Raw genomic sequence first — 26,638 nt, 5'->3', positions numbered from 1 at the left:
TCCACTCTGCTTGGCTTTTAGGATTTGGGGTAAGGCTGGAAGAATCTGGAACGTTGTGTTGTTGAGAACGGAGAGCCTGAGGTTAGAGCATCTCTGGGGTTGGGAAACAAATCTTTTGTGCAATGTCACTTAATGCCACAGTGAGAATTTCCCAAGAGGGGATCAGAACAGGGCTTTGCAAAGGAGTGTTCATTTATAATCCTTACTTTAGAAAACCTTTCAAAGCCCATGCGAGCACTTAGGAGCTTTGCTAATGTTCTCAAAATGTGGATAACCAAATGTTTTTTTCTCCATTTCTTTTAAAATATAAAATATTCCTCTTTCATTACAAGGTAATGTTCTGAGACTAGAATGAATCATGATCGCATAAACATACCTGTTATGAAAAGAAAAATGATAAGAAAAATAAAAGCAGGGGGAACATTGGTATGCTCCAAGTGGTGATTTATTGTATAATTCATCTTTGGACCCTTGATAGAAAAATCAACATCTGTGTCTTAATGGATGTGTTTTAAAAATGAATAGAGGGAATCTGCTAATCTACATGGGTTTGTTTGGGGATATAACTGTAATCTGTTACATTTGTATGTGTGTGTGTGTGTATACATATAAAATGTATAATGAATGTGTGTGTGTGTGAGTACCTGTGTGTGTGTGTGTGTGTGTGTGTGCGCGCGCTATGTATGGCACATGTGTTGAACACACACATACATATAATGTATAATGAATGTGCAAGTATGAGTGTGTGCATGCCATGGCATACGTGATATGTGTGGAATATGCATATGTATAATATGTGTATATATGTATACATATGTATAGTGTACATGAATGTAAGTGTGTATGAGCGTGGGTATGTGGGTATCATAGCACATGTGTGGAAATAAGAAGACGACTTGGGTGTCAGTCATTGCCCCTTACCTGTTTTGACATGGGATCTATTTTCCATTGCTGACTGAATGCCACTTCTGCCTCTGCCTCTTATCTCCTGGTACAAGCACACTGAGATTACAAACACTTCTGCTAGCTACTGTGGCTTTATGGGGATGTCCTTCTGTGTATATGTTTCTTTTATTGGTCAATGAATAAAACACTGATTAGCTGATTGGCCATGCAGGAAGTGATGTAGCTGGGAAGAATCAGAATATAAGCAGGGACAAACAGGAAGTCACCCTCTCCTGTCTTCACTGCCGAGACACTGAGCAGTCGAGATATAGGATGTCAGAGGAGTAAGAGGTCCCTGGACCTTTCTCTGGTAAGATAAGACCATACATAACAAAATGGTGCCCTCAACATGCAGCACAGATTTCCACTTAAAACTTTACAAAAACTCAAAAATGGATTTTAGAAACAAAACAAAACAAAACAAAAAAACAGAGACAAGCACGACTTCTTGGTAGCAGCATTTTCTCGGGGTCTCTGTTTTGCTAGAGACAAGCAGAGACTTGAGCAGCTCCCTTAAGGGAGGTTTTCTGACTCAGCATAAGCAGAAAAAAACCCACAGGGCTCTTTTTTTTTCTTTTTGGGTTTTTTTTTTTTTTGGTTTTTTTTTTTTTTTGGTTTTTTGAGACAGGGTTTCTCTGTGTAGCTTTGGAGCCTGTCCTGGCCCTTGCTCTGGAGACCAGGCTGGCCTCGAACTCATAGCAATCGGCGTGGGCCACCAATGCCCAGCAGTGACAGGACCTTTTAAAAGACCCTGCTAACAACTGAATGGTGTGTACGAGCAGCTGGCAGTGGCAGTGACCACATCTCCAAGCCTGCAGCGTGTTGCTTGATGGCAGCATAGACCAAGGCAGTGAGCACAGCTCAGTGCTGGTGGTAAATGTACCCCTGCCATCTTGGAAAGACAGTGGCTAAAACAGCCATGGCTTTAGTTCTAGCAATGTTGTTTGGGAGATAAATGGCCAGAAAAAGATAAAGATATACAGTAAAGATAGATTCAGAGGGAAAAAGTAAAACCTCTAAAGGTTTACAATGTGTTTAAAAATATACGTAGGCATGTGAGAGAAAAGAAACAGGATAAAGTAATTGAAAGAGAGGAAAAAAGAAAGGAAGGAAGGAAGGAAGAGTAGTTGGGTGTGGTGGCACACGCCTTTAATCCCAGCACTCGGGAGGCACAGGTAGGTGGACCTCTGTGAGTTTGAGGCCAGCCTGGTCTACAGAGTGAGTTCAAAGGCAGCCAGAGTTACACAGAGAAACCCTGTCTCAATAAAAGGAAAAAATAAAAACAAAAGAAATAGTTATAAAAAGAAAGAAAGAAAGAAAGAAAGAAAGAAAGAAAGAAGCCATGTAAAGATGGAAAACACATAGAGATTCTGGATACTGTATGCTATTGTGTTGTCTTTGAATTGTTTGACTGCTGAGGAAATCACAACAACTGCTAAAAGAAATTCTGCTGGATTAATTCAATTTATATATTTTTAAAATGCCTTGACTTCAAATTTAAGTATAAGGATATGTTACTTTGGAAAAGAGATTTTATTTGAGTTTCCACAGAAAATGAAAAGCTGTGGATTCCTTCTAGACTAATATGGTTTGATGAAGCAAGACCCTGAAGCAGTGGCCCAGGGGATCCAACATTCAAAACAGCTGGGACAAGGCAGTCTTGCACACTACTACAGCCAGGATTTCTGGGTTTTCTTCAGATCCCTATGGTATTTCAGCACCCCCAAACAGCAGGAAACAGTTTGGAGAGAAGGATGCCCACATTCCCAAATATTGTTTATAAATGTTTGTTTTATTTAAATTTGGTTGGTTATAAGTGATAATGATCATAGTCAATCTGTTTTTAAAGGAAAAAATGGGATTATGATGTAGAAATGAATACTTTGCATTTGTATGGATTTTGGTTTATTGATACAAATTTAAGATCAATTTGCTATATGTATATTTCTCCTCTTGTTTAGGTATTCTGTTTGTATAGCTCATTTAAAATGTAATATATAATTAAGTACAGATTATAGATAGTTACCTTTAATAGTCAAAACTTAGGTTAGTTAGGTTTAGGTTTTCTAGATATACAGAGATGTATTTGAGATGGATATTCTTCAAACCTTTCAAAGACCTTCAGAATATGGCATTTAAAATGGGTTAGGGTTTTCTTGACAGTGAGACACAACTGCTCCTGGCATACCAATTATGTCTGAGAGGAAGATGGGCATAGAAGAAACTCGTTATGGAGTTTGCTTTCAATATGGCAAGACTAGTCATTTGGGCAAGAAAGAGCTCTTGCCTAGATTGTTTGACTGTTGCTGTATAAACTGGACATGCGGGACCCTCAGGAAAGTGTCTACTGAACTTGCAAAACAAGATGGGACAATCCTAAAGGGTTTCTGATTCATGGAAGAGTCTGCCAGACATGCTGCAGGACACAGAGAAAAATCACTGACAAACTGTCAATACAGGTGGGACAGTTTAAAATTTCCTGCTTCACTGAGAATTCTGCCAGACACACTGTGGCCTATAGGCTGAAGATGGATGCCCCAATGTTACAGAGGAACTTTGGGTGACTGTCCAGGTAGTGAGATGTCTCCATCAGTTCTAGAGTTTATATACTATCCTTCTGTGGTCTTTGATGGAGTTGAAGACAGATAGTTGTGGTTATAGTTTTCCTTAGTTAGGGTAAAAGATTAATTACATATAAGGCTTTAGACTCACAAAGATAGATAGATGATATTTTCTTTGAATCTTGCTAAATGTTAATGGACTAAATATTGTAACTATAGTTCTTATTTGATAACTCTTTTGTTATATATAATTTTACTATGTTAATGTTAAAACCCTTCTTTTTATTTAGATAAAAAGGAGGAGATGATGGGGGAAGTCCTTCTGTGTATATGTTTCTCTTATTGGTTAATGAATAAAACACTGATTGGCCAGGCAGGAATTGACATAGCTGGGCAGAATCAGAATATAAGCAGGAACAAACAGGAAATCACTCTCTTGCTCTTCTCTTCTCTGTAGAGACGCTGAATAGAAGTGATGTAGACCCCAAAGGAGTAAGAGTACCAGACCTTTTCTCCGATAAGATAAGGCCATGGGGAAATACTTATAATAGTATTTATGGGTTAATAATTAAGACAGAGTTAGCCAATAAGAAGCCCAAGCCAACTGGCCAACAGTTTCATAATTAATATAAGTCTTTTGTGTTCATTTGGGGTTGATGTGGCTATGGGACTAGGCTGGCAGGCTTTTCTGCGGGTCCTGGGGGAGTCTGAACTCAGGACATCAGACTTATGCAGCAAGCACTTTACCTACTTCATCATCTTCCTAGGCCCCTACCTTATTTTTTTGAGGCAGGGTCTCTCCCTAAGTCTGGGACTCACTGATTTGGCTGTATTCCTCTCCCTAGTGCTGGGACTTCAGGTGTGTGCTGCCATGCCCGGCTTCTTATGTGGCTTCTAGGAATCCAAGCTCAGGTCCTCACTTACTCACTGAATTGTCTTCCAGCCATTGGATTACATTTTATACTCCAAGTGACACACACACACACACACACACACACACACACACACACACACACACACACACACACACACTCTCACTGAGAACCTCATAGCTACATATCATCTCTTCCCCCATCTCTCAAGGCTATTGAACCATTTAGAACACCAATGGCAGGAGACACACACCGAGTCAGCGTCACTCAGGTAGGACCCTTAGTTGGCTTTTGATGACTCGGTCCTTTCACTCTCCCTCTACACAATGAGAAAGTTGCTGAAGCAGACAGTGGCAGAAGAGAAATGCTTCTAATTACACCAAGCATTTCAACCACAGAAGCTACACACTGGGCTTTTTCCCCCCTCTGGAAGCCGAAAGTGTTATTGATTTCTGGGAGCAATATGAAATGCAAGTTACTTTTCACCGCCTTTTGGGTCATCATGATGGAAATCTGACAGGCGGCTCCCAGTGTGCCATGGTTCAGGGGCCCTACACTTCTACAGAGCAGCCAACCTTCCCTCTGACCCCTTGGAAAGTTCACTTAGCTCAAGCCATATTAGAGCAGTGATGCTCAATTTGTAAGTTAATATGTCCTGTTTAAAATGCTTCCAGTAGAGAAGGTCAGGGAGGCGCTGCTGTGAAATCTATTAGATGAGATTGATTGATGGAGAAGGTATCGGGGTGGTGAATGGAGGCAGGACAGGAGGTGTCACAGAAGTTAGAAGTTCTCTGATTATCCTGTGTGCCCAGGGCACTAGTCCGTGTTGAGAACCTGCTAAGAAGGGGCTGTAGAGATGGCTCAGCGAATAAAGTGTGTTTCTCCTGCAAGTGTGAAGATCAGAATTTGGATTCCCAGGACCCACATTAAAAAAAAAATCCAGGCAGGTGTGGTGACCTCCTGTAAACCCAGCACTCAGTAGGCTAAGACAGGTGGTGCCTAGGACAAGCTGGCTAGCTAGACTAGCCCGACTTGGCCAACTCCAGGTTCAGCCAGAGATCCTGCTTAGTAAATAAGGTGGAGAGCAATTGGGGAAGACACTGGAAGTCAAATTCCACACAAGTGAAGAACTTACCAGAGTCCCACATTCAGCAAACAGCCACATAGGCTACATATATTTTCCCCAGTGCGCCCGCCCCCAGGCATGCAAGATGCTTTCTTGACCCTCTTTGAAGGGAGAAGGAGCCAGGCCCTGAAATTCCACCCTCCCCAGCTAAGCATCCCTGGCCTCCTTCAGTGTCTCCAGATTGACTGCCGAATTATGTTTCTATACACGGCCATAATTTCCCAAATGAAGCTTGCAATTAATTTTATGAGTTATTCTTTTCTCTTTTAATATGCAAGCATTTTAATTTCCCCCCTTTCTGCTTGAAGGACCTACTCCATGCCTTTTCAGCGCATGGCATCAACAGCTGTAGGACACTCCAGGGACACTAAGTGACCTCCTAGCTGCAAAGGAAGTATGGCTCGGCTATTGCCCACACGACCCTCCTGTGTCTAGGACTAAGCTCCAGGGTCTGCAGAGAGGCTAAGTGGAAGTCATGACAAGGAGGGGCTGTGCATTTACTGTCCCTGCTCTTTCCAACACAGGCAACTAGCAAGCAACCCAACCCTCCCACCCCCTACCCCTACCCCATCATACTAAGCCTTAGTCTTCTCTGCTAGTTCATAACTAGAAAACATGTAGCCCACAGGGATGACCCATCATTAGAAGTCACCTTGGAAAGGGAGTGGACACTGCTGGTGGCCCCTCTAGTAGCACTCCTCCATGGCCTCTACATCAGCTCCTGCCTCTAGATTCCTGCCCTGAATTTAAAAAAACTTGACTTCCTTCAGTGACAGAGTAGGACCTGACAGTTGTAAGCAGAAATCAACCCTTTCCTCCCCAAGTTGCTTTAGTAGTGGTTGCTTTAATCACAACAGGAGAAACCCTAAAAGGCCTTCCAATTCAGCATTTCCAAATTATACCTATCATGGCTCTCAAATGCCAAAGTCTTCAGCCTCAGCAACCTTTTTAATTAGGCCTTGATTTCTCTGGCTGTACTCAGAATTCAAGTGCTCTGGCAATAAAAAATGAGGGAGTCAGTTAATCGTAATAGGATATTAACCCACACCCGTGTTCACAATTTTATAAAGATTTATAAATTTCACAATTTATAAAGATTTATTTTTAAATATGTGCATGTGTGTGCTTGTGTGTGCATTTGCATGTGAGTGACATGTTCACTGAAGCCAGAAGATGGCACCAGACTCCTGGAGCTGGAGTTACAGGCAGTTTTAAGTTGCCCAACACAGGTGCTGTAAGTGTTCCTAACCACTGAGCCATCTCTCTAGCCCCCATGTTGGTCATTTTAAGTGTTTCCAAGTTTACTGTTGTTTTATTAAACAGGCTCATTAAAGCAAGCATTTATTGTCCAGGCTGTCCGCTGTTAGCCTCTTCAAATGGGTGGTCAGGACTCCCTTGCAGATGGACAAGCCCTGCCCGGCTGTCCAGCATTTTAATATTTCTGCTACTTGCTGGGCAGGCAGCGCTGACTGTTTTTAATTTATAAAGGAGGATTTATGGACTCTCGGATGACAACCGACAGCCAATCAATAAGGGCTGATAATAACAGCGTGTAATATCAAGGAACATTAGGTCTGAGGCAGGATTTGGGGAGAGAAGTGGGCAGTTAGAAACCTTATCATTTGAAAAAAGGTCAAGGCCCTGGTAGCAATAAAAATGCCTAAGCAAATAAAACCACACCTGTGAACTGAAAACCTTGTAAATTGCTGCAAGAGAAAAAAAAAGGCTTGGAGATTCCATGAGGGGAAATTGCAACCTCCAGCCAGGATTTGGGTTGCAGTAGGACCAATGTGGCCATTAAGAAAGGGTCTATTTATTACGATTTAGAAAAATAATGACATGTGCACATGGTGAATGTCACCCAGCTGCCTGTGGCTGCAACTGGACTCTTCCAGAAAGCAGAGGAGGAGTTATTCTCCCTAGAAACCCCTGGGGCTGTCTTAGTATGTATGGGAGGACCTACTGGCTCTCTGACATTCTACCTGATTATTTCTTTGAGGAGTGGGGGAACTTTTATTGATCCTACATTGTTAGCTTGTATAAGAAAAAAAAAAGCACAACTTGTGAATTCCATTCCCTATAATCATATTGCATAAGCTAAAGCAGTATTGTGAACGGTTGTTTCAAAAGGTAAACATATGAACATGGAGAACTGTCCTGACCTGCTGACCAAAAACACAATTGCCAGCCACTGAGGAAAGTATGAATTCACAGACCTTCCCAAGACTCCATATATGGTCAGATGTTAGACCCAAAGTTAACCTTTAAGCCCTGCCTGCCCAAGGACCAGGTAACTTCCTGGAATTCTGGGAGTTCTTGGAAACTAACAACAAAACCTCATAGAAAAGTACTGTGGCAAACCATATAAACCCCACCAACATGTGTCTCGGTGCCACTTACCTCAAAAATTCCTAGGTGATGGTCCTGACCAAAATTCTGTCTTGGTCAGTGTGAGGATTTAGGCATTATGCTGGCCTGCCTTTGTTACCTGAGTGCAGAATGCACTCAGGCAGTATCCTGGTCAGCCCAAGGTTCCATGACTACTAGTCTGAACGCAGGTACAAAGGACCCCTTTAAAAGAAAGACCCCTGCCCACTCCCACTTATGCTCTCTTTCCTGCTGTCCCCTGAGGCAGACAGGACTTTTCCTGTCTCTTGCTTCTCTTTTGTCCTCTCTCTGTGTCTCTTTACCTTATTTTCTTACCTAACCCTCAATAAAACTTTCAATGTGAATCTACAAGTCTGTGTTTCCCCATCTGCCTGCTGTTCATCACCCACTCCAGTACCGTGATCTTCGTGGACCCAGCACCAGACCAGGGACCCACCACCTGCAGTCCCAAACCCATTACTCCTTATTCCTAACAGCAGTATTTAATATTTTAATAAAAGCTTGCTTAAATTCAGCCAAAATGGTGGGACTTTTTTTTTTCCTGGAAAATTTCAGGATTAACCTAGACCCTCCCAAGACACCATATATGATGTTCATCAACTTTTCTGTCCCCAGCTTCCAGAGGAACAAAGGCTGCTAGGCACTGTGCTCCTCAGCAGTGACGCTGCAGTTTGGGAGTAGGCAAGGAGTGAAAAAATCCCATTGACTTACTTACGGGTTAGATTTTCCCATAAGGCTCTTGGAAACGGAAGCTCCCAGAGAAATAAAACACGTATGACCTTCTACAAGGCTGACTGGCCGATTAGAATGTCTATAATTTCAGAGAGTTGGAATGTTACAGGTCCAAAGCCAAATCATCTTGGGCTCTCTTTAGCCTAGGGTGTTAGGTCACCCTGGCCCAGCTTCACGGGTGACCTAACATCCCTAAGCTGGCTAGGAAAATCCTTTTGCTATATACAAAAAAAAAAAAAAAAAAAAAAAAAAAAAGACCTGTAGCTTCCACCAACCCAGTCTGAGAACATGACCAGACAACATCTGAGGCCTGCAACAGTGACAGTGTGGCTTTTCTGTGAGTTTTCCACCAAAGTATTTGAAAGGTGTGTTGACTCATGACTTTCTCTGTTCTGTAGCTAACAAGATCTCATTTCTACAGTAGAGCTTATCTTTGGGGCAACTTGAGTCTACATTCTTTGTCTATGGTCACTCATATTTGGCTCCAGAATAAACAAGCTCTTACCCATGTTGAGGCAAACCTTATGTTTTTGCCAACATTCCTCTAGAGAGTTGCACATTCCAATCAGACCTGGCCGACCCCAACCCCCCAGTTTCCCACAGAGGTTCTCCCACCCCCTTGCAGCTTACCTCCTTGTAAGGTATACTCCGTCACTGCCCTACTGAAGACACCCAAGCCTGCACCATTGTAGGCAGCCACCTGGATCTCGTACTGGGTCCAGATGATGAGGTCGGTGACCAGGCAGTAGTTCACCTCTGGGCTGCTGATGTTCCTCTGCTGGTGTTCCCCAGGCAGGCCAGCCAGGCGGTACCTATAGCAGAGAGGAGGTGTGAGGGCTGGGACACCACCCACCCTGGACTGTGATCATCCAGAGAGGACAACGAGGTAAGCCGGTATGAACTAGGCTTCGGGTTAGTCCTGACCACAGCTTTCCTTGGTCTTTGACTTCATATATGCTATCCTCCAGTCTCATGGTGACTGTAAACTCCAGGTGAAGTGAAACAGGCTTTCAACTCTACATGGTCATGGCAAGTTCTGTTGTTTCTATTGCTGTTGCTTCAAGGTAGCTTGTCACTGTAGCCCAACTGCCCTAGAACTTACCTTGTAGGCCAGGCTGTCCTCTGACTTGTAACCTCTGACAGTAACCCTCATGCCTCAGCCTCTTAAGTGGTGGGACTGCAAGTGTGCACCACTCCACCCAGCCTTTATTTTCCTTTTGAGAAAATGTAACAGAAATGCTCCCAAACAAGAGAGACTAGCTAGCGCCATGCTTAAAACCTGTGCTGTTAGTCAAGACTCCTGCTGCTGGAAGGAGGGTATTGGGGATACCAGAGGCTGGGGGAATCCACATGATGGCTCCCTTCCTCTCTCTGCCCCTCTCTCCCTCTTTCCTCCTTTCTTTTTGAGACAGGGTCTTACTATACAGCCCAGGCTTGCCTTGGACCCATGATCTTCCTGCCTCAGCTTCCTGAACACCTGAATCACACAGATGGGTGAAAGGTTCAGGCAGATACCTAGGCAGCTTAAAGGGCCCAGTGTTGTGTGGCCACATAATGGTGACATTACTCATTACAGGGCTTCATAGGGACTCACTGCGCATGTGAGAGCCCCCCCCTTTAAACCCGCAGCATTATTCTCCTCTCTCTCTCTTCTCTCTTACTGTCTGCCCTGCTCTGTTCTTCCATTTCTCTCTCTCCCCCCTCTGGCTCTTCCACCCTATAATAAACTGGTTAATGTGCTCTCTATAGTCTGTGTCCATCTCTCGAATTTCTAATTTAAGCAAAAGAATAACAATGGGTATCATCACATTGTAAAAATTCTGCATTTTGGGTGTAAACTGTCAAGTGTGTACAGTGAGTAGGAGTCATGATTTCAAACCTGATTTCCACCAGGGATGGAGATAAAGGTTGCCTCTTGAGACTGAATTTTGGGAAAAGAACAGGAAACCAGTGTATTGTGTGCTCTTGGCCTCTGTCCTAGTGCCCTGTTCTGTTTCCATTTGAGAATAATCTAGATTGGTCCAGAGATATCCCAGACCTACAGGAAGTAGCTTTAAAAATGTGTTAAAATTTATAAAGGGTTAACCCATGGCTAAGTATGACCAATTGCTTTTGGGGGGACCTTTGTGAGTTTTGGGGTAACATGTCCTTCAGTGCCCTGAAGCAGAAATTCAAAGTTGTTCTTATTAACAAGATGGCTTACAAAAATCAGCTCTGGAAAAAAAAAGGGGGGGCATGAATTAGGAATGGCTTTTGTACTGTGGAAGGCCTTTTCCTGCATTATTTTGATTAGCAAATGTTTTTCCATGATTCCGTTTATAGAAGTTAATGTACTGAAGTAGCTCAGTTAATTCACAGAGCTTTTCTGGATCAGCTCCCCTGGGTAAAATGAGAGACTCATACAGTCATCCTGCGGCTTCTCAAAGCGTCCAATTTATAGCCCAGAAGTTGTTCTTGCCTTTCGAAATGCAGCTTTGTGTGACACCCAGAGAGGGGAAATGATTGACAAGGCACCCTCAAACAGTGAGGCAGCTGTAAATCCGATAACTTCTTACAGAATGGTAGAGTCACCAGAATCTTCCTTTCTGATGCTACCCTATCTGACACAGCAGAGGGAAGGGACACACCCAGGACAGAAACTCCCAGACCAGCAAGGTCACTATGCCTAGAAAAACAAACAAACAAACAAAAAACCAAGACTCAGAAATGCAGGTGTTTCTATATGCTATAACTTCCCTAAGAGATATGCAAATGAGGAAGTAGAAAGAGGCCATAGAAGTTTCTTCTTGTAATCCAGGACTTTTTGAGGACATTCTTCCTGTCTTAGGGATCACTTATGCTTGGTGAGGCCCATTTTGTAGGAAACAAATTATGAAGGTCAGACAGCATTAAAACATGAAGGTCAAAGCTAGTCTTTCTCTGTGCCTGGCCTTGGTAGAAAGTGTCCTCTCAATATCATGAATGAAAGCTCTTGGAAAGAACTGCACTTTCTGTTGAGCTACGAAAGGATGGTTGAAGGATTAGAACTTTGGGGTGTGAGGTTAGAGTATTGCAGGTTCAAAGTCTAATTTAAATTACTCATGGACTGTCTTTCTAGCTTTATTTGTACAAACAAGATATCAGCACATCTATGTCTGAATTAACATACTTGTGATTAACAGGCAAAACCTCAAATGAAACAACGTAAGAGACCACTAGCTTCCACCAACCAAAAGGCTGAAAGTGCTATTAGCTAGAATCTGAGGTTGACAGTGCCTTTATTTATGACTTTCTTTGGTCTTTGACTATAAAACTGTCATCATATTGGAACACAGAATCTGTGTTCCTGGGCCATGATCATTTATAGTTGGTTCCAGAATAAGCTATCTTACCCATTTGAGGTGGAGCTGTGTTTTGAGGTGGACACAGTCTTCTGTTTAAAACTGGATTCCCACCTGGTGAGTTGGAGTGGGAGAAGTCTCATCTAATCAGTAGATTCATAATTGATTCAGGAGTTGGTGGGAACCAGGTGGGCCTGCTGGAGAAGGTAGGTCACTGTGGCTGAACTTTTGAAGTGTGCACTTTGTGCCCAGCTCCTTCCCTAGCCTCTCTGCTTCTGCTTCATGGCCTCTGTAGATCAGCATTTCCCTCCTGCAGGACATGCCACTCTTTGTCCCACCACAAGCCCAGAGGTAACAGAGCCAAGTGACTATGGAAGGGGCCCTTGGAAACTATAAGCTAAAATAAATCCCCCCCACAGAGGCAGTCTAGAAATACAGGGGAAGTGAAGTGAACATGAGAAGGGAAGACAGACATTTCTCATCCTGGGATCTAGTTTGTTTCCTGTGGACAGTCTAGAACAATCAACAGATAAAGCCCCAAGAGTCTAGGATAAGCTGAGGGTATGACTCAGCTCACAGATGGCTTGCTTGCAAGGAGGAGGTTCCTGCTCAGCCCCAGCGCTTGGAAAACTGCATATGGTGCCTCTCATCTATAATCCCAGAACTTGGTAAGTGGGGCAGCAGGAAGAACAGAAGATCAACTATCTTTTTGGCTACGTAATGAGTTTGAGGCTAGCCTGGGCTACATTAGCTTCTGCCTCAAAGCTAACCAACCAAACAAAGCAGGGAACAAGAACAAACAACTGTGCTAACTTTGGGTCAAAACACTTGCATCCCTGAGTGTTACTGTATCAGCATTCCCCCTCTCTTTAACCTGAACAGCGAACCCAAGCAATCTGCCTAGGATTGCAGTAGCTAGACAAAATGCTTTACCTGAAACTGAGGCTTTGCTTAATCTTGAAATCTTTAAACTCACTGTAATGTGACCTATGAGATATGTAACCCAGAGAGTATCATGAATATGCATCTCCACTGAAAGTACACTTAGCTGCACCTACACCTTGGGATTATCTACCATCTTTTCCCTATATGATTCTGTCTCTATACCATCCCCTCTTCAAGATAAAGTTAAGGAAATGTTTAATTATCATTGTTGTTATTTGTGTGTGTATGATCTATATGTGTTCATATGTATGTTCACATGTGCATATGGGTGCATATGTACCTGTGTGCAAATGTATGTGGAGGCCACAGGTAAACATTAGCCCTTCTGCCTCTTTCACAGGGGTCTTTCACTGAACCTGGAGCTCATCCATTTAGTTAGGCTGGCTGGTAAATGAACTTCAGAGATCCCCCTGCCTTGCCCCCATTCCCAGCCCCAGCACTGGGGTAACTGACATGTGCCACCACACCCAGCTTTTTATGTGGGTGTTAAGGACTTGAACTCAGGCACCTATACTTGCAGAGCCAGCCTTCTTACCCACTGAGCCATCTCCCTGGGCTCCAAGTAAATGTTTCTTTACAACTTGCTGGGCAAAACTGCAAAACTACCCTTGGAAAGGGCTGACTTCAGGGAGCCCTTCACTACCCAATCTACTTCCAAAGTAAAGCTATGAAATTAGCATTGGGGGGACACAACGGGGGACACAGACTGAGGTCCTTGTTCAGGACACAGAGCCAGTCACACAGTCTCCTCAGCCACTCAAACAGGGAACTGCAGGAGTCACTTCTTGAGACTAGGACAGACAAGGAGGTTCACTCTGGCCTGGGCTCTAGGTGTCCTAGTGATACACACTGGATGTCTGAGATGGTCAAGGTGAGGGAGGACTCCACAGAGCATCCTTCTTCCTCCTTTCGGGGAGGACCTGTTACCCTGGAGACTGGCTCAGCCAGAACGGATGAGTTTTTATCCAGAAATAAACAGGAGCACTTTTTTTTTTTTTAAAGGACATAACCCTGAGCGCCTCTCAGAGAAACACGTTGCCTATTATTATAAATATTTTATCACTGTGCGAGCATCCTAACTACTTCTTATGGTGTGAGCCACCAAGGTGATTTATTTTCCATTTGCTCCCATGCATTGTATGTTGGATCCTACACAGAGCCTGTGCCCTGGAGGGTTCTTGCTTGCAAACAGAGATCTGCAAGCTGGAACCGTGTTCAGAAACATTTGCAGGCGAATTCATCTTGGTACAGGTCTTTAATTTCCACACACTTTGATATTTAAAGCCTGGGGTGGTGTGCCCACATCTTCTTTTAGGGCTTCCTTAGACTTAAACTGTCAACATCATAGATGCCCTCTTCCCTACTCCAATCCAACAGCACTGTCACCAAGAACCCTTTAAGGACAGTAATCCCAAAAAATAGAGAGATGCGCAGTCTGCCGTGTGGCCTCATAACATCAGACAGTTTTATTATTAGGCTCTACACCCCAAGCGTGTTCAGTGGGACAAACATCACAGCCCCTACTTGACAGGCTCTGCCTCCGGGAACTCCTTCTGCTACTGAGAAAGGCAGTGGTTGTGGGGAGGGCAAGCTAATTATTTTCATTAGTTGACGGGTGTAGACACGAGGGATGGCTAAAGTTGGAAGGAAAGCACAGCCATGAGCCATAGGAACCCTTAGTGTGAGGCAGCAGGAGGATGGGTAGGGAGGTCAGGCCACTGGCAACTGCCACCAGCTGGAACAGAGCCCAGGGCCACCACTGCAGGGTAGCATGACTGTCTCCTTCTGACCTTTTGTAAATGGAGGATGACAGCTGTAGGCAGAGATACAGGGAGCATGGACATTGACTTCCTATTGGTCCTTTAAGCCCTGTTAGGCAGACAAGGCTGGATGTCCAGTTAAAGGAGAATCGTGGGCTGCAGGAAACCTTAAGAAAAGCAGGGAACTGGTTGTGATCTGCAGCTCTGGCTCCCTCAGGGCACAGCTTTGCACAAAGCAGACTTCTCTCCAGCAACCATTTTCTCTTAAGGCTCTCTCAGTGTTGTACTTAGAAGCCCAACATCCCATCTCACTCCACAGTTAACTGAAGTGAAGTGACTACAGTCACAGGTCCTTCATAGATGAAGCAAATGGAGCTAAAGAACCAACTTTTTTTTTTTTTTTTTTTTTTGGTTTTTCGAGACAGGGTTTCTCTGTGTATCTTTGGAGCCTATCCTGGCACTCACTCTGTAGACCAGGCTGGCCTCGAACTCACAGAGATCCACCTGCCTCTGCCTCCTGAGTGCTGGGATTAAAGACATGCACCACCAATGCCCGGCAAGAACCAACATTTTTAAGTTGAGGGTGATGGCACACTCCTGTCATTCCTGCACTGGTCGGTGAAACAAGAGAGCAGGAGTTTAAAGTCATCCTTGGCTACACTGTGATTTGGAGGCCAACCTGGGCTACATGAGACCTTGACTAGAAAAATACATGAAATAGGGCCAGAGAGATGGTGCCAGGTAAAGGCACTTGCTGCAAGGCTAGTGACCTGAGTTTGATTTCTGGGACCCACAGAGTGGGAGGGCAGAACTGACCCACACAAGTTGTTGTCTGATGAACCTCCATACACCAAATAAAGAAACGTAACAAAACTACAAATAATAAAGAAAGGAAAGAAAGGAAGAGGCCTCAGTGGGTACCTTGTCTCTAAAAGTTATCAGAAGTAGTTCACATCTCTCATAATGTAAACATCTGTGTTTTCCGATGGTCTTAGGTGACCCCTGTGAAAGGGTCGTTTATGGTGGTGGATTCCTCCTGTAAGGCCAGCACTTGGGAGCTGGTGGCAGGAGGATAAGGTGTTTAAGAATGTCCTCAGCTACATTAATGAGTTCTAGGCCAGCCTGGACTACACAAGACCCATCTCAAACAAAAGAGCAACAACCGAAAATAAATAAATATTCAAAAAAGAGAGAGAGAAAGAAAAACCAGCACTTTCACAATTTTCTTCCTAGGAAGACCTCTGTTAATCTAGCACTCTGGTGGTGGCCCACGACTCTAATCCCAGCAATCAGGAGGCAGAGACAGAGTTCCAGGCCTGCTTGGTCTACAAAGTGAGTTCCAGTACAGCCAGAGCTACACAGAGAAACCCTGTCTCGAAAAACAAACAAAAAAATAACAAAAACAACAAAACCAAAAAAAGAAAGGAGCTGATAAAATTAACAAACCAGTATAAACCATGAGAAGATAGTAATGACTACCCTTTAATTCGAATCAATCTTTTTTCTTTTAATTTGTCTCAACAAAAAGCTCTGCAGTGATGACATTCAGTGTGGTTTTGACATCAGCGGTAGCTTGGACAAAGAAGGTGTTCTTCTCAGGTGTGCTCTCAATGCACTCAGAAGCCTACCATCCCTGCTAAGGCTGGGCTAGCAACCTGCATGCCATTTGGTGACACCAGTCAGGCACACATGTACATTCATCCTGCCCTAATATCAAAAATACATTGCTTTCACTCCCAACACATGACCAACTTGCGAGTATACATGTATGTATACATATGTGTATACACATTTCTTTGGGGGGCTGGAGAGATGGCGAAACAGTTAAGAGCTCTTGTTGTGCACCTGAGTCCACAACTGCCTGCCTAGGGCAGTAGTTCTCAACCTGTGGGTCATGACCCCTTTTGGGGGGGGTCAAATGACCCTTTCACAGGGGTCACCTAAGACCATGAGAAAACACAGATATTTCCATTATGAGTCATAATAGTAGCCAAGTTACAGTTATGAAGTAGCAATGAAAATTATTTTATGGTTGGGGGTCACCACAACATGAGGAACTGTAGTAAAGAGCTGAGGCATTAGGAAGGTTGAGAACCACTGATCTAGGGCATTTGACACCCTCTTCTGGCTTCCTTGGGTACACTCAGGTATGCATAGCATAGTAACTGTTGTTTAAATACTACCTCAAATTAATTTAGTATTAGTTAAGTGATTGTTCTTATGAATGTGCACATCCATTGAGGAAGGATTCACAATGAAGAGTGTATCTACTATCTTCCCCATAATGCCCCTCTTCATTCTTTGCCTCAGTGCAACCTTTGATTCTAGTCTGTGTGGCCACACCCTGGAAGGCTCCACAAGGGTGCCCATTAGCTGTGAACTCTACTTTGCTGCAGTAGGCCTGGCCCCACAAAGCACTTGTTGGCTGCTACTAACAGTTAATGGGACAGCCTGAAGGCTTGTCCCAGGTACTTGCCTGAGGATGTAGCCCCGGAGCACCCCATTGTGTTCTGTTTCAGGTGGTGGTTGCCACTGCACCATGATGGACTGGTTGGTTCTCCCACTGGCTACAATGTTTTTTGGGGGAGCACTGGGTGGTTCTTCCGGTAACATCAACCTAAAGATAAATATATATTAGAGAGAGAGGTAAGGACCAGCAACAAGGTACCCAGCCCAGAGCCTTATTGAGGAGAAAACCAGTCCAAAGCATGTAGCCGACCTCATTGAGGCTGTGTGTGCAAGAGTTATGGCAGTCAACATGCTAGCAATTCAGCCAGGAGGCAATGGCAGATGTGTGGTTCAGAGTGTTCATGTAGTACTCTGGTTAGCTCTAATTGTCAACTTGTCAAAACCTGGGAACACCTGGGAAGACAGTCTAAGTGAGGAGTTGTCTACCTTAGGTTAGTTAGTCTTCAGTATGTCTGTGTGGGATTGTCTTAATTAAGTTGACTGACATGGGAAGTGCCAGCCCACTGTGGGCAGTATCATTCCCCATGCAGGAGATCCTGATTTGTTTAAGAGTGGAGAAATCTAGTTGAGCACAAGCAAGAAAGCATGCATGTGTCAGTTTCCCTCAGCTCTTGACCATGGAGGTGACATGACCAGCTGCTTGAGTTCCTGTCTAGACTTCTCCCCTATGATGGACTATATCTTGAAACTGTCAGCTGAAACAAACCCTTCCTCCCATAAGTTACTTTTAGCAGGGTATTTTATCTCAGCAACAGAAACGACACTAGGACATCCATGAGGCCCTGGGTTCTAACCCCAGCATCCTATAATTTGGGTGTGGTGTGGACATCTATAATCTCAACACTCAGTTGGTAGAGGGAGTAGGATCCTTCTTGGCTACATAGTGGATTCCAGAGCAGCCTGGACTACATGATACTCTGCCATGCCCCGCCCCCTCCCCCAGAAGGCAGTGCTATCAGGAGTGACCTGTGAAGACACAGAGCACCATGGGAAGGATATATGGCAGCTGCCTCCAAGCAGTTAAGGGAAGTACAGTTAGCTCAGTACATGCTAGTATTTACTCTGTTCAGGTTTCTGCCAGAACCCCTACGGGTTGTTGTTCATCTCTGTATCTACTGTTGGGATTCACAGCACCCTGGGCTCTATGTGGAGGTCAGGCTCACTCACCTGCTGGTCTCTGTGCTGTACTGGCCCTTGCCTACTTGATTCACAGCGCACACCCTGAACTGATAGGTTCGGGCTGGAGTCAAGCCACTCACAGTGATGCCTGTCATCTCTGGGCTAACATTTGACAGATGGACTTTCCATGGAGAGTCTACAAGAAAGAACAGAGCAGAGTCAGACACACATGAGCATGCTTCGTCATACTAAGAGGACAAGCATGGTCTTGTTTGCTTTCCCAGACAGTGCTAGGGGAGGCAGTAGCTAGCCCACCTCATGAATGAGCAAAAGAGGGCTCTCAGCTGTGTGGCTGGCAATTAGTGTACTGGCAAGAAGTTCAGGAGCCTTACCCCAAACCTAGGGTAGAACTTCCTGTTATTCCTATGGCCATTCCAGGACAAGTGGGTAGAAAGTTACCTCCATGTGTCCTCAGCAAGGATGTGTGTATATGTGTGTGTGTGCCCTCATGCATGCATGCATACATGCATGCATGCCTGAGTGCATACCTCCCTCCCTCCCTCCCTCCCTTCCTTCCTTTCTGTTTGTGTATATGTTACTATATATACAAGTGAGGTTGTATATGCATATGGAGGCCAGAGGTCAACCTTAGGAGTCATTCTTCTTTGAGATAAGATCCCTCACTAGTGTGGAACTCACTGATTCAACTAGGTTGGCTGGCCAACACACTCCAGAGATCCTCCTGTCTCTGCTTCCCCAGCACTGGGATTACAAACCTGCACCACCACACCAGGCATTTTACATAGGTTCTGGGGAATTAAATTCTGGCCTTCAACACTTTACTGATGGAGCCATCCCCCTTAGCCAAAGTAAACTTTTCCTCTCTTCTTCAGCCAGAATATGGCGCTTCAAGAGAAGGAAGAAAAGCCCTCATTCCCGGGCTCAAAATGAAGTGAGGAAAGTTGTCTGTCAGCTCCCCATCAGGCAGATCGAAGATTTGTCTCCAGGAAAAGGGTGCTCCACACATCGGGGAATGATAAATAGGCACTATATTCGTTAACATTTTAATAAGGAAACGACTATGATAAATACAGATGGGCTAGGCATTTTGCAACCCATCTGCAGTGTGGCAGCCTGTTTCTGCCACACCCCTGAGCTGCTCTGGCTCGGGAAAGACATGGAAAAACTCATAGCTAGCATGGTGCATCTTTTGGATGCTGCCTTCCTGCAGGTGTGGAAGGTTATCTATATCAGCAGGATGGGCTATTGCCTGCAAGGAAGCCTTGGGAATGTTTTGGTAGGATCGACACTGTTGCATGATTTTCTGAGGAGTTTAAACTTCAAGCATATGCTGTGTGCTCCCACTCTACACACACAGGTGCTTGGCAGGCTCTCCTGGCCTCACCCTTCTCGCCTCTCTGAGATGGTGCTGCTAGCAACCCCCTTTTTCCCGCACTAAAGATGGTCGGAGAGAGAGATGGGTGTCCAGTGAGCTGGGCTCTGCTTTGTCTGTGGGCAGCAAACACCAGCTGCATATAAACACCACGCATAAAAATCACAGCTGCTTCTGCAGAAAGCTGATGGCCAACTGTAGGGGTCATGGCATGCATGGGGGCTTCATGGGAATTGTACCTGCCACTCCAGCTACTTACAGGTCACCATAAAGTGGCCTCATATTGCTACAGGACAGAACCCGGGGTCCCCAAAGGCAACAAAAGGGATGCCTATCCCCAAGTCGGAATTCATTAGCTGGGATTCCTGAACACAGAAGTTAAGCTGCCTCGAATGGGGTGCCAAATGGACTGCAAAGACGGATCCTTTTTTAATTATTGCAGATAAAGCTGCTTCTGAGCATAGCTTTCTGGGAATATGGTTTTCACAACCAGCTGGGCTGTGTTATATTCCTGGCTTTTGATTTTTGGTGATTTGGTTAATTAGCCGTTGCCAAGGATCCCTCTATGTTTCATTTAAAAGCACAATGTTGGGCTTAGTGGGGAAGAAGGCTTGCTCTGCAAGTGAGAGGACTTAAGTTTGAATCGCCAGTACCCATATAAAAAGCTGGGCATGTCTGTGTATGCCTGAAACCCCAGCCTTGGGGGCACAGACCAGGAGATCCTGAGAGCTTGCTAGTCAGTCTGGTAAAAAAGGTGGACTTCAGCTCAGTGAGAAACCCTGTCCTGAGGCAATAAAGTAGAGAGTGAGAGAAGACATCTGGTGTCCTGCTCTGGGCTCCTCATGTGAGGGCATGGATACCCTTACACACACCTACCACACATGCACAGGCACATGCAGACACTGACACAGAAACACACACACACACACACACACACACACACACACACACACACACACACACACACAGAGAGAAGAGAGAGAGAGAGAGAGAGAGAGAGAGAGAGAGAGAGAGAGAGAGAGAGAGAGAGAGAGAGAGAGAGAGAGAGAGACCCTCAGTATGCATATCCTTAATTAGCTGTGGAAAAGCCTAGCCCTCTGATTCTCTAACACTAACATACAAAGACCAGAATTTCTCAGCCAACTCCATCACAAGTGTCTCTGACTGCAGAAGGTCAGTGAATTGTCCCTGGCACTGTGGAGCTGGGCCTGGCTGGAGGGAGCAGGGCCTCCCTTTGCCTAGGCTAACATTTACAGAACTAGCTTCCTTCCAAAGATGGCTGGTGTGAAACAGGAAGAGCCGGAAGACCAGAATTCGCTGTGAAATCTTCCATTTAGAACTGTTCAGTTGCCTTGGAACTTCTGTACAATTGACCACATGTCATCTCACATCTATCAGGAAAGTAGAAATCAAGCAAACAAACAGAAAATAACAGGGATCATGGGATCATGCATTGTGCAACCTACTTCCTTCTCAGAACCCTGGAGGTGTAGTCTCAGCCCACCACCGCCTTCTCCTCCCCTGGAATTCACCTGTCTGCAAGTGAGCAGCTATTAAGCTTGGACAGCAAGAATGAGCCTCATCATTGCAGAAAGGGACATAATTGGCAGGATGGGGTGCCAGTCGATTGACTAAGATGGTTCATCAGAGCCAGAGAAGGGTAGACAAAGCTGAAGGCAGGAAGCTGCCTGCTGGGGCTTCAATCTAGTGTGTCCCCCATCAAACCTCATGCTGAGGCTGGGTCCCCTAGTGTGATGGCTAGTGTTAATTGTCAACTTGATTGAATCTAGAATCATTTGTGAGATAGGCCACTAGGCAAGCCTGCAGGGTTATCTTCATTATATTCACTGAGGTGGGAAGAATTGCCCATTGTGGGTGGCACCATTCCCTAGCTGGGATCCTGGATGGGACTAGCTATTTACAGTGTCTCTCACCTTGGCTTTCCTGCTAGGATGGACTGTACCCTCGAACTATGAGCCAGAACAAACGCTATCTTCCTTGGGTTGCATTTGCCAGGGTATTTCTCACAGCAAAAAGAAAAGAAACTAGTACACCTGGGCATGCTGTTGGGAGGCAGTGCTTTGGGGAGCCATGGAGACCTTTAAGAGTGGGGGCTCTCCCACACTTTTAAAACTCTGGGTTCAATCCTCAGCACAAAACAAAAGAGAAGGATGGATTCCTCTCCTGCAGGAGTGAGCTTTCTCCTTCGTGGAATTGGCTGGTTTCTAAGTACACCTGTCACCTCTCCTTGGCTGCCTCCTATGGGCCTGCTCTGCTTTCTGCTTCTCTACTGTGTTGTGACATAACCTCCCCACTTTACATATTACCCAGCCTCAGGGATTCTGCCTCAGCAACACACATCTACCCTAAACCATTGCAGTCCCTGTATCAAGCCTCCCAGCCTCTGTTCAGTGCAGCTTTGGGCCATGTTGTCCTTTCAGAGCATGAACAACACTTAAATGGCCACAACCTAAGGCTCAGGATTCACTGCCTGGCTTGATTTAACAAAGGACCTTGGTGTCTCTGGTTTTCTCAGAGCCCCAGGCACATCTATAGAGTTCTTTATTTATTCCTTTCCCTCCCTACCAGAAGATATGAGATCTGGCAGGTAGAGAAATTAAACTGTGAAACTGATCAAAATGAGCCCAGCCCATCTCACATACACCCTAATCTGTACACCCCCCCCACACACACAAAAGTAGTAGTTTGGGAAGGATTTACTTACTCACAATCTCTAGAGCTGCACACTTGCTGAGGACTGTTAAAATGTAAATAGTCCCGGACCTGACAGTCAACAGGCAAAACCTTTTGAGAAGATTCTCTTCCCAGCCAGTCCTCACAAGACTACCCTAGGGGCTGCAGAGCCAAAGATGCATCTGACGAGGCCTGACACATGTCCTCTCACTGCCTCTCTTCTCCCCTTCCAGTATTCCTCCTGTGCCTGATCTGGTAGCTGCTACCCAATTCTGAAAGGCAGAGCCCCTCTGAAGAGCTGATCTCTCTCTGTGGGCTCAGATGACTGGCAGGTTGATTTTTTTCTTTTTCTTATTTTGCGTGTGGTGTACACAGATGTTCTTGTGTGCAGCATATAAACATGGGCATGTGGGTGTATATGTGTATGAGCAATCTTGTTTAGGCCAGAGGTCCATGTCAGATGTCTTCCTTGATTGTTCTCCACCGTGTGTGTGTGGGGGGGGAGAGGGAGGGAAGGAAGAAGCAGGATGCATATGTGTACATGTGGGTAGCTGGCCTTGAACTCAATATGTAGCCAGAGATGAATTTGAACATCTGATGCTTTGGGCTCTACCTCCCAAGTGCCTGGTTTATGTGGTGGTGCTGGGGATAGAACCCATAGTCTCATGCATGATAGGCAAGCATTATACTAACTGAACTACATCCCAGCCCTCAAAGGCTGGCAGGGTTCAATCACTGGAAATGTACTGGAAGCTTTTTTTCAACACACACACACACACACACACACACACACACACACACACAATAACATTGCCATTTTCTCAATTAATGGCACCAAAAGAAGGGAAATGTTTCCTGGGGAGAAATTTTTCTCTAATTTCCAGAAGGATCATGATGGTTGTGGATTCCCAATGCTTGCATAATGGTGTGTGCAGCCTGGAAGAGCTTCCATGGGAGTCCACTGCATCCTCTCGGGCTTATGTGACTTCCCTCAAACTTTACAGGGGGTCACCGACCATGCCTGTGGACCAACCTCAGCACCACCAGGAGTGAAGCACTAGTGGGAAGGATTCTCCCACACATGTGCACGAATACACTGAGACACAGGCAGGCACACACATGGTAACACATTTCACAGATGTACAGATGGACTGTGACTGGAATCCAGCCTCCAGGTACTAAAAGATGCGGGGATGGATTCAGAAATATTGTGACCCAAATCCAGAGCACTGGACACCCTCAGGATAGATACCGTGGCCCCTGACCAGGCAAGAGACCTGAGGGTGGGTGAGTGGGGGGCTGGTGGGATCTATTGATTAATAGACATTAAAAGATGAAACAGCCCGGTGTTGGTGGCACATGCCTTTAATCCCAGTACTCAGGAGGCAGAGGCAGGTGGATCTCTGTGAGTTCGAGGCCAGCCTGGTCTAAGAGCGAGTGCCAGGATAGGCTCCAAAGCTACACAGAGAAACCCTGTCTCGAAAAATAAAAAGGAAGAAAGAAAAGAAAAAAAGATGAAACAATAGGGCATAGAGATATGGTTTAGAGGGTAAGAGCGTTTGCTCACAAGCATGTGGAATTGAGTTTGGATCTGCAGTGCACACCTAAAAAGCTGGGTGTAACTCCAGCACTGGAAAGGGAAGAGACAAGAGGTCTGTAGAATTCAGTGGCCAGCATGCTGAGCTGAATCAGTGAGCTCCAGATGCAGCGAGAGACCTTGCTTCCAAACCCAAAGTGGAGAGAGACAGAAGACATTAGATATGGACCTTGCACATGCATGAGCACATGCACACCTGTACACACCCAGACACTTGCATGCCCCATACACAAACAGAACAAACCCAGTCCCCCCCAGGATACTTTTGTGGCATAATTAAAGAACACACTGATTACTTTCCAGTTTTAATATCTCTGCCTTGATTCACTTGTCTGCACTTCAAAGCTCACGAAACCTGAGCACTGTGAGTTAACACTAATGGTTCATTACCAGTTGGGGGAATAGTTGGCCTCACTGACACATGAGAGGTGACTGAAGCCAAGCTAGCTTCTCCCCAGCTGCTATTCTCATAGAGCACTAGCACTCTTGGTGAACACAGTCATGTCTCTTTGTTGCCCTGTGGAACTGGAGAAGTCAGTGAGATGGCCAAGACACTGAGAATTCTCCTGTGCCCATCAAGATCCCAGCTTGTCACTAACAGAAGAAGTGTCAGGTTAATCGGAGACTCCTCCCACTATGCCAAGTTATCCTCGCAGACAGTGCATGTGAGCACAGATGTTGCATTCCTTGGGATTGGACTGCACACTCAAGACAGGTGCAGCTGAGAGCCAAAGCCAGGCATAGCTAAGCTAAGATTGCCAGAGCTTAAAAGACACACCAAGGGGAGACAGTCCAGTCAGTAAAATGCTTGCCTGGCAAACATGAGGGCCTAAGTTCAACCTCCAGAGCACATCTTTTTGTTTGTTTGTTTGTTTGTTTTTCAAATGTCAGGCATGGTGACTTGTACTTGCAATCCCAGTGCAAGGAAAATGAGATAGATAGTTGCTTGGGTTCACTAGCCAGTCAGCCAAGTCTCAAGTGTGGACTCTAGGTTCAACGAGAGACCTTGTCTATAAATAAATAAATAAATAAATAAATAAATAAATAAATAAGGTGGGTGAGGACTGAAGAATATACCTAGGGTTATCCTTTGTCCTCTACACACATGAACAGGTTCTCACACATATGAACTTATACACATGTACACACACACACACACACACACACACACACACACACACACACACCCTATCAAACAATGGTGGTATTAACTCAAACTGACAGCGAGAGCCCTTGACATGATCTGAGGAGAAGGGTGTTCTCCCACACAGGCTAACCACTAGAGAAGCATCAGGCAAACTCCAACTGAGCAGCATTCTTAAAACTGTCAGCTCTCTTCAAAGCTATCAAGGTCACCTCAAAGGAGGGACATCTGAGAAACTGTCCTGCCACATGATCCTAAGGAGACATGATGACTGAACATCCTGAGGGGTCCCTGCTCTAAAACAGGGAGCAAACAGCAAAGGGAAACAGGGTGTCTGAAGTCAGCATTGGGCTCTGTGGGCATGAGTCAGTATGGGCTCCTCAGCTCTGAGAAACACACTGCGCTAACAGAAGTGTTAGAAATTGGGAGACTCAGGATGGGGTACACAGGACAGTTCTGATAAAGTAAAATAGCGAGCTTATTAAGTGAAAAAAATAAAAATGTGTGCTTGTTGTCAAACTGTTGGTCTGAGGCCAAGCAAGAGATAAGACAGTTACAAAGTACTGAGTGGGGTCTGCACTGGGAGATTCCGGATGTTTTGCAAGAGAAGGTCTATCAAGGGGGTGAGGAGACAGCTCTGTGGACAAAGTGTTTCCCTGGCAAGCAGGAACACCTGAGTCCAATTCCCTGAACCCACATTAACCCACATTGTGGAGACAGGGCTTTCTGGCCAGCTAGCCTAGCCTACTTTGTGAGCTCCAGGTCAGAGAGAGACAATGTGTAAACCAAAATGGTGGACAGTGTCTAGGAAGGACACCATGGTTGATCTCTGGCCTCCACACACATGTACACACAAGTACACAGGTACCTGTTCACACAAACACAAATACACCAACAAAGGAGAACTGGGCGGGCAGACATGAGTATGTTTGTGTGCACACATGCAAGTGTCTGACTCCATGTGCATTTGCACTTGGGCTGGAGCAGAGGACACCTGAGAGTTCCTGCTAAAGCAGGACTGCTCATTCTCCATGCTGTAGCCGTGGAGGGTGGGGTGTGTGGTTCCAGATCTGGAACATACTCTGTGCAGCTTCTGGGACCTCTGGAGTAGAGCAGCAGCACAGGAGGGGACCTGTACCCACCACAAACAGCAGCCACCAAATGTCCTTCTTGACTAGAGGTTATTATTGATTGCCAGGCTATAAAAGCAGCTAGGAGACAAGCCTCTGGGTATATTAGTGAGGGATTCTCTATATTAGGCTGATTGATGTGGGAAGACACACCCTGAATGTGGGTGTCACTGTCTCATGGGCTGGACCCTGGACAACATCTGAGTGATTAAAGCTAGCAGAGTAGAAGCAGCAAGCAGGTAGCATGGGTGAGTTTGTCTCTCTCCACTCTTGACTGCTTATGTGATGCAGTGAGATCCTCCCTTAGTTTCCTTGAAATGATGCAGTGTAAGTCAAAAAAACTCTCTCAAACTCAGGTGCTTTTGGTCAAGGTGTTTTGTCAGAGCAACAGGAACAAGACTAGGACAAAGCTGTAGCATAAACCCTTGCATTCTGTGTTGTTG

At 45.2% G+C, this 26,638-nt stretch overlaps 1 protein-coding gene across 1 annotated transcript in view; it reads right to left on the bottom strand.

The window, feature by feature from the left end:
* Sdk1 (sidekick cell adhesion molecule 1) overlaps positions 1–26,638 on the bottom strand; it is a 954,927-nt gene that overhangs the window by 189,973 nt on the left and 738,316 nt on the right. The window contains exons 15-17 of the mRNA XM_035444149.1: positions 18,286–18,433; positions 17,126–17,266; positions 9,255–9,436 (exon numbers count right to left, since the gene is read on the bottom strand). Of these exons, the coding sequence (XP_035300040.1) occupies positions 9,255–9,436; positions 17,126–17,266; positions 18,286–18,433 (471 nt within the window). The remainder of the gene's footprint in view (positions 1–9,254; positions 9,437–17,125; positions 17,267–18,285; positions 18,434–26,638) is intronic.

This window comes from Cricetulus griseus, chromosome 4, assembly GCF_003668045.3.
Source record: "Cricetulus griseus strain 17A/GY chromosome 4, alternate assembly CriGri-PICRH-1.0, whole genome shotgun sequence".
Classification (NCBI taxonomy): Eukaryota; Metazoa; Chordata; class Mammalia; order Rodentia; family Cricetidae; genus Cricetulus; species Cricetulus griseus.
Note: the sequence above shows the minus strand (reverse complement) of the source record. Positions and strands in the feature narration are given on the sequence as shown.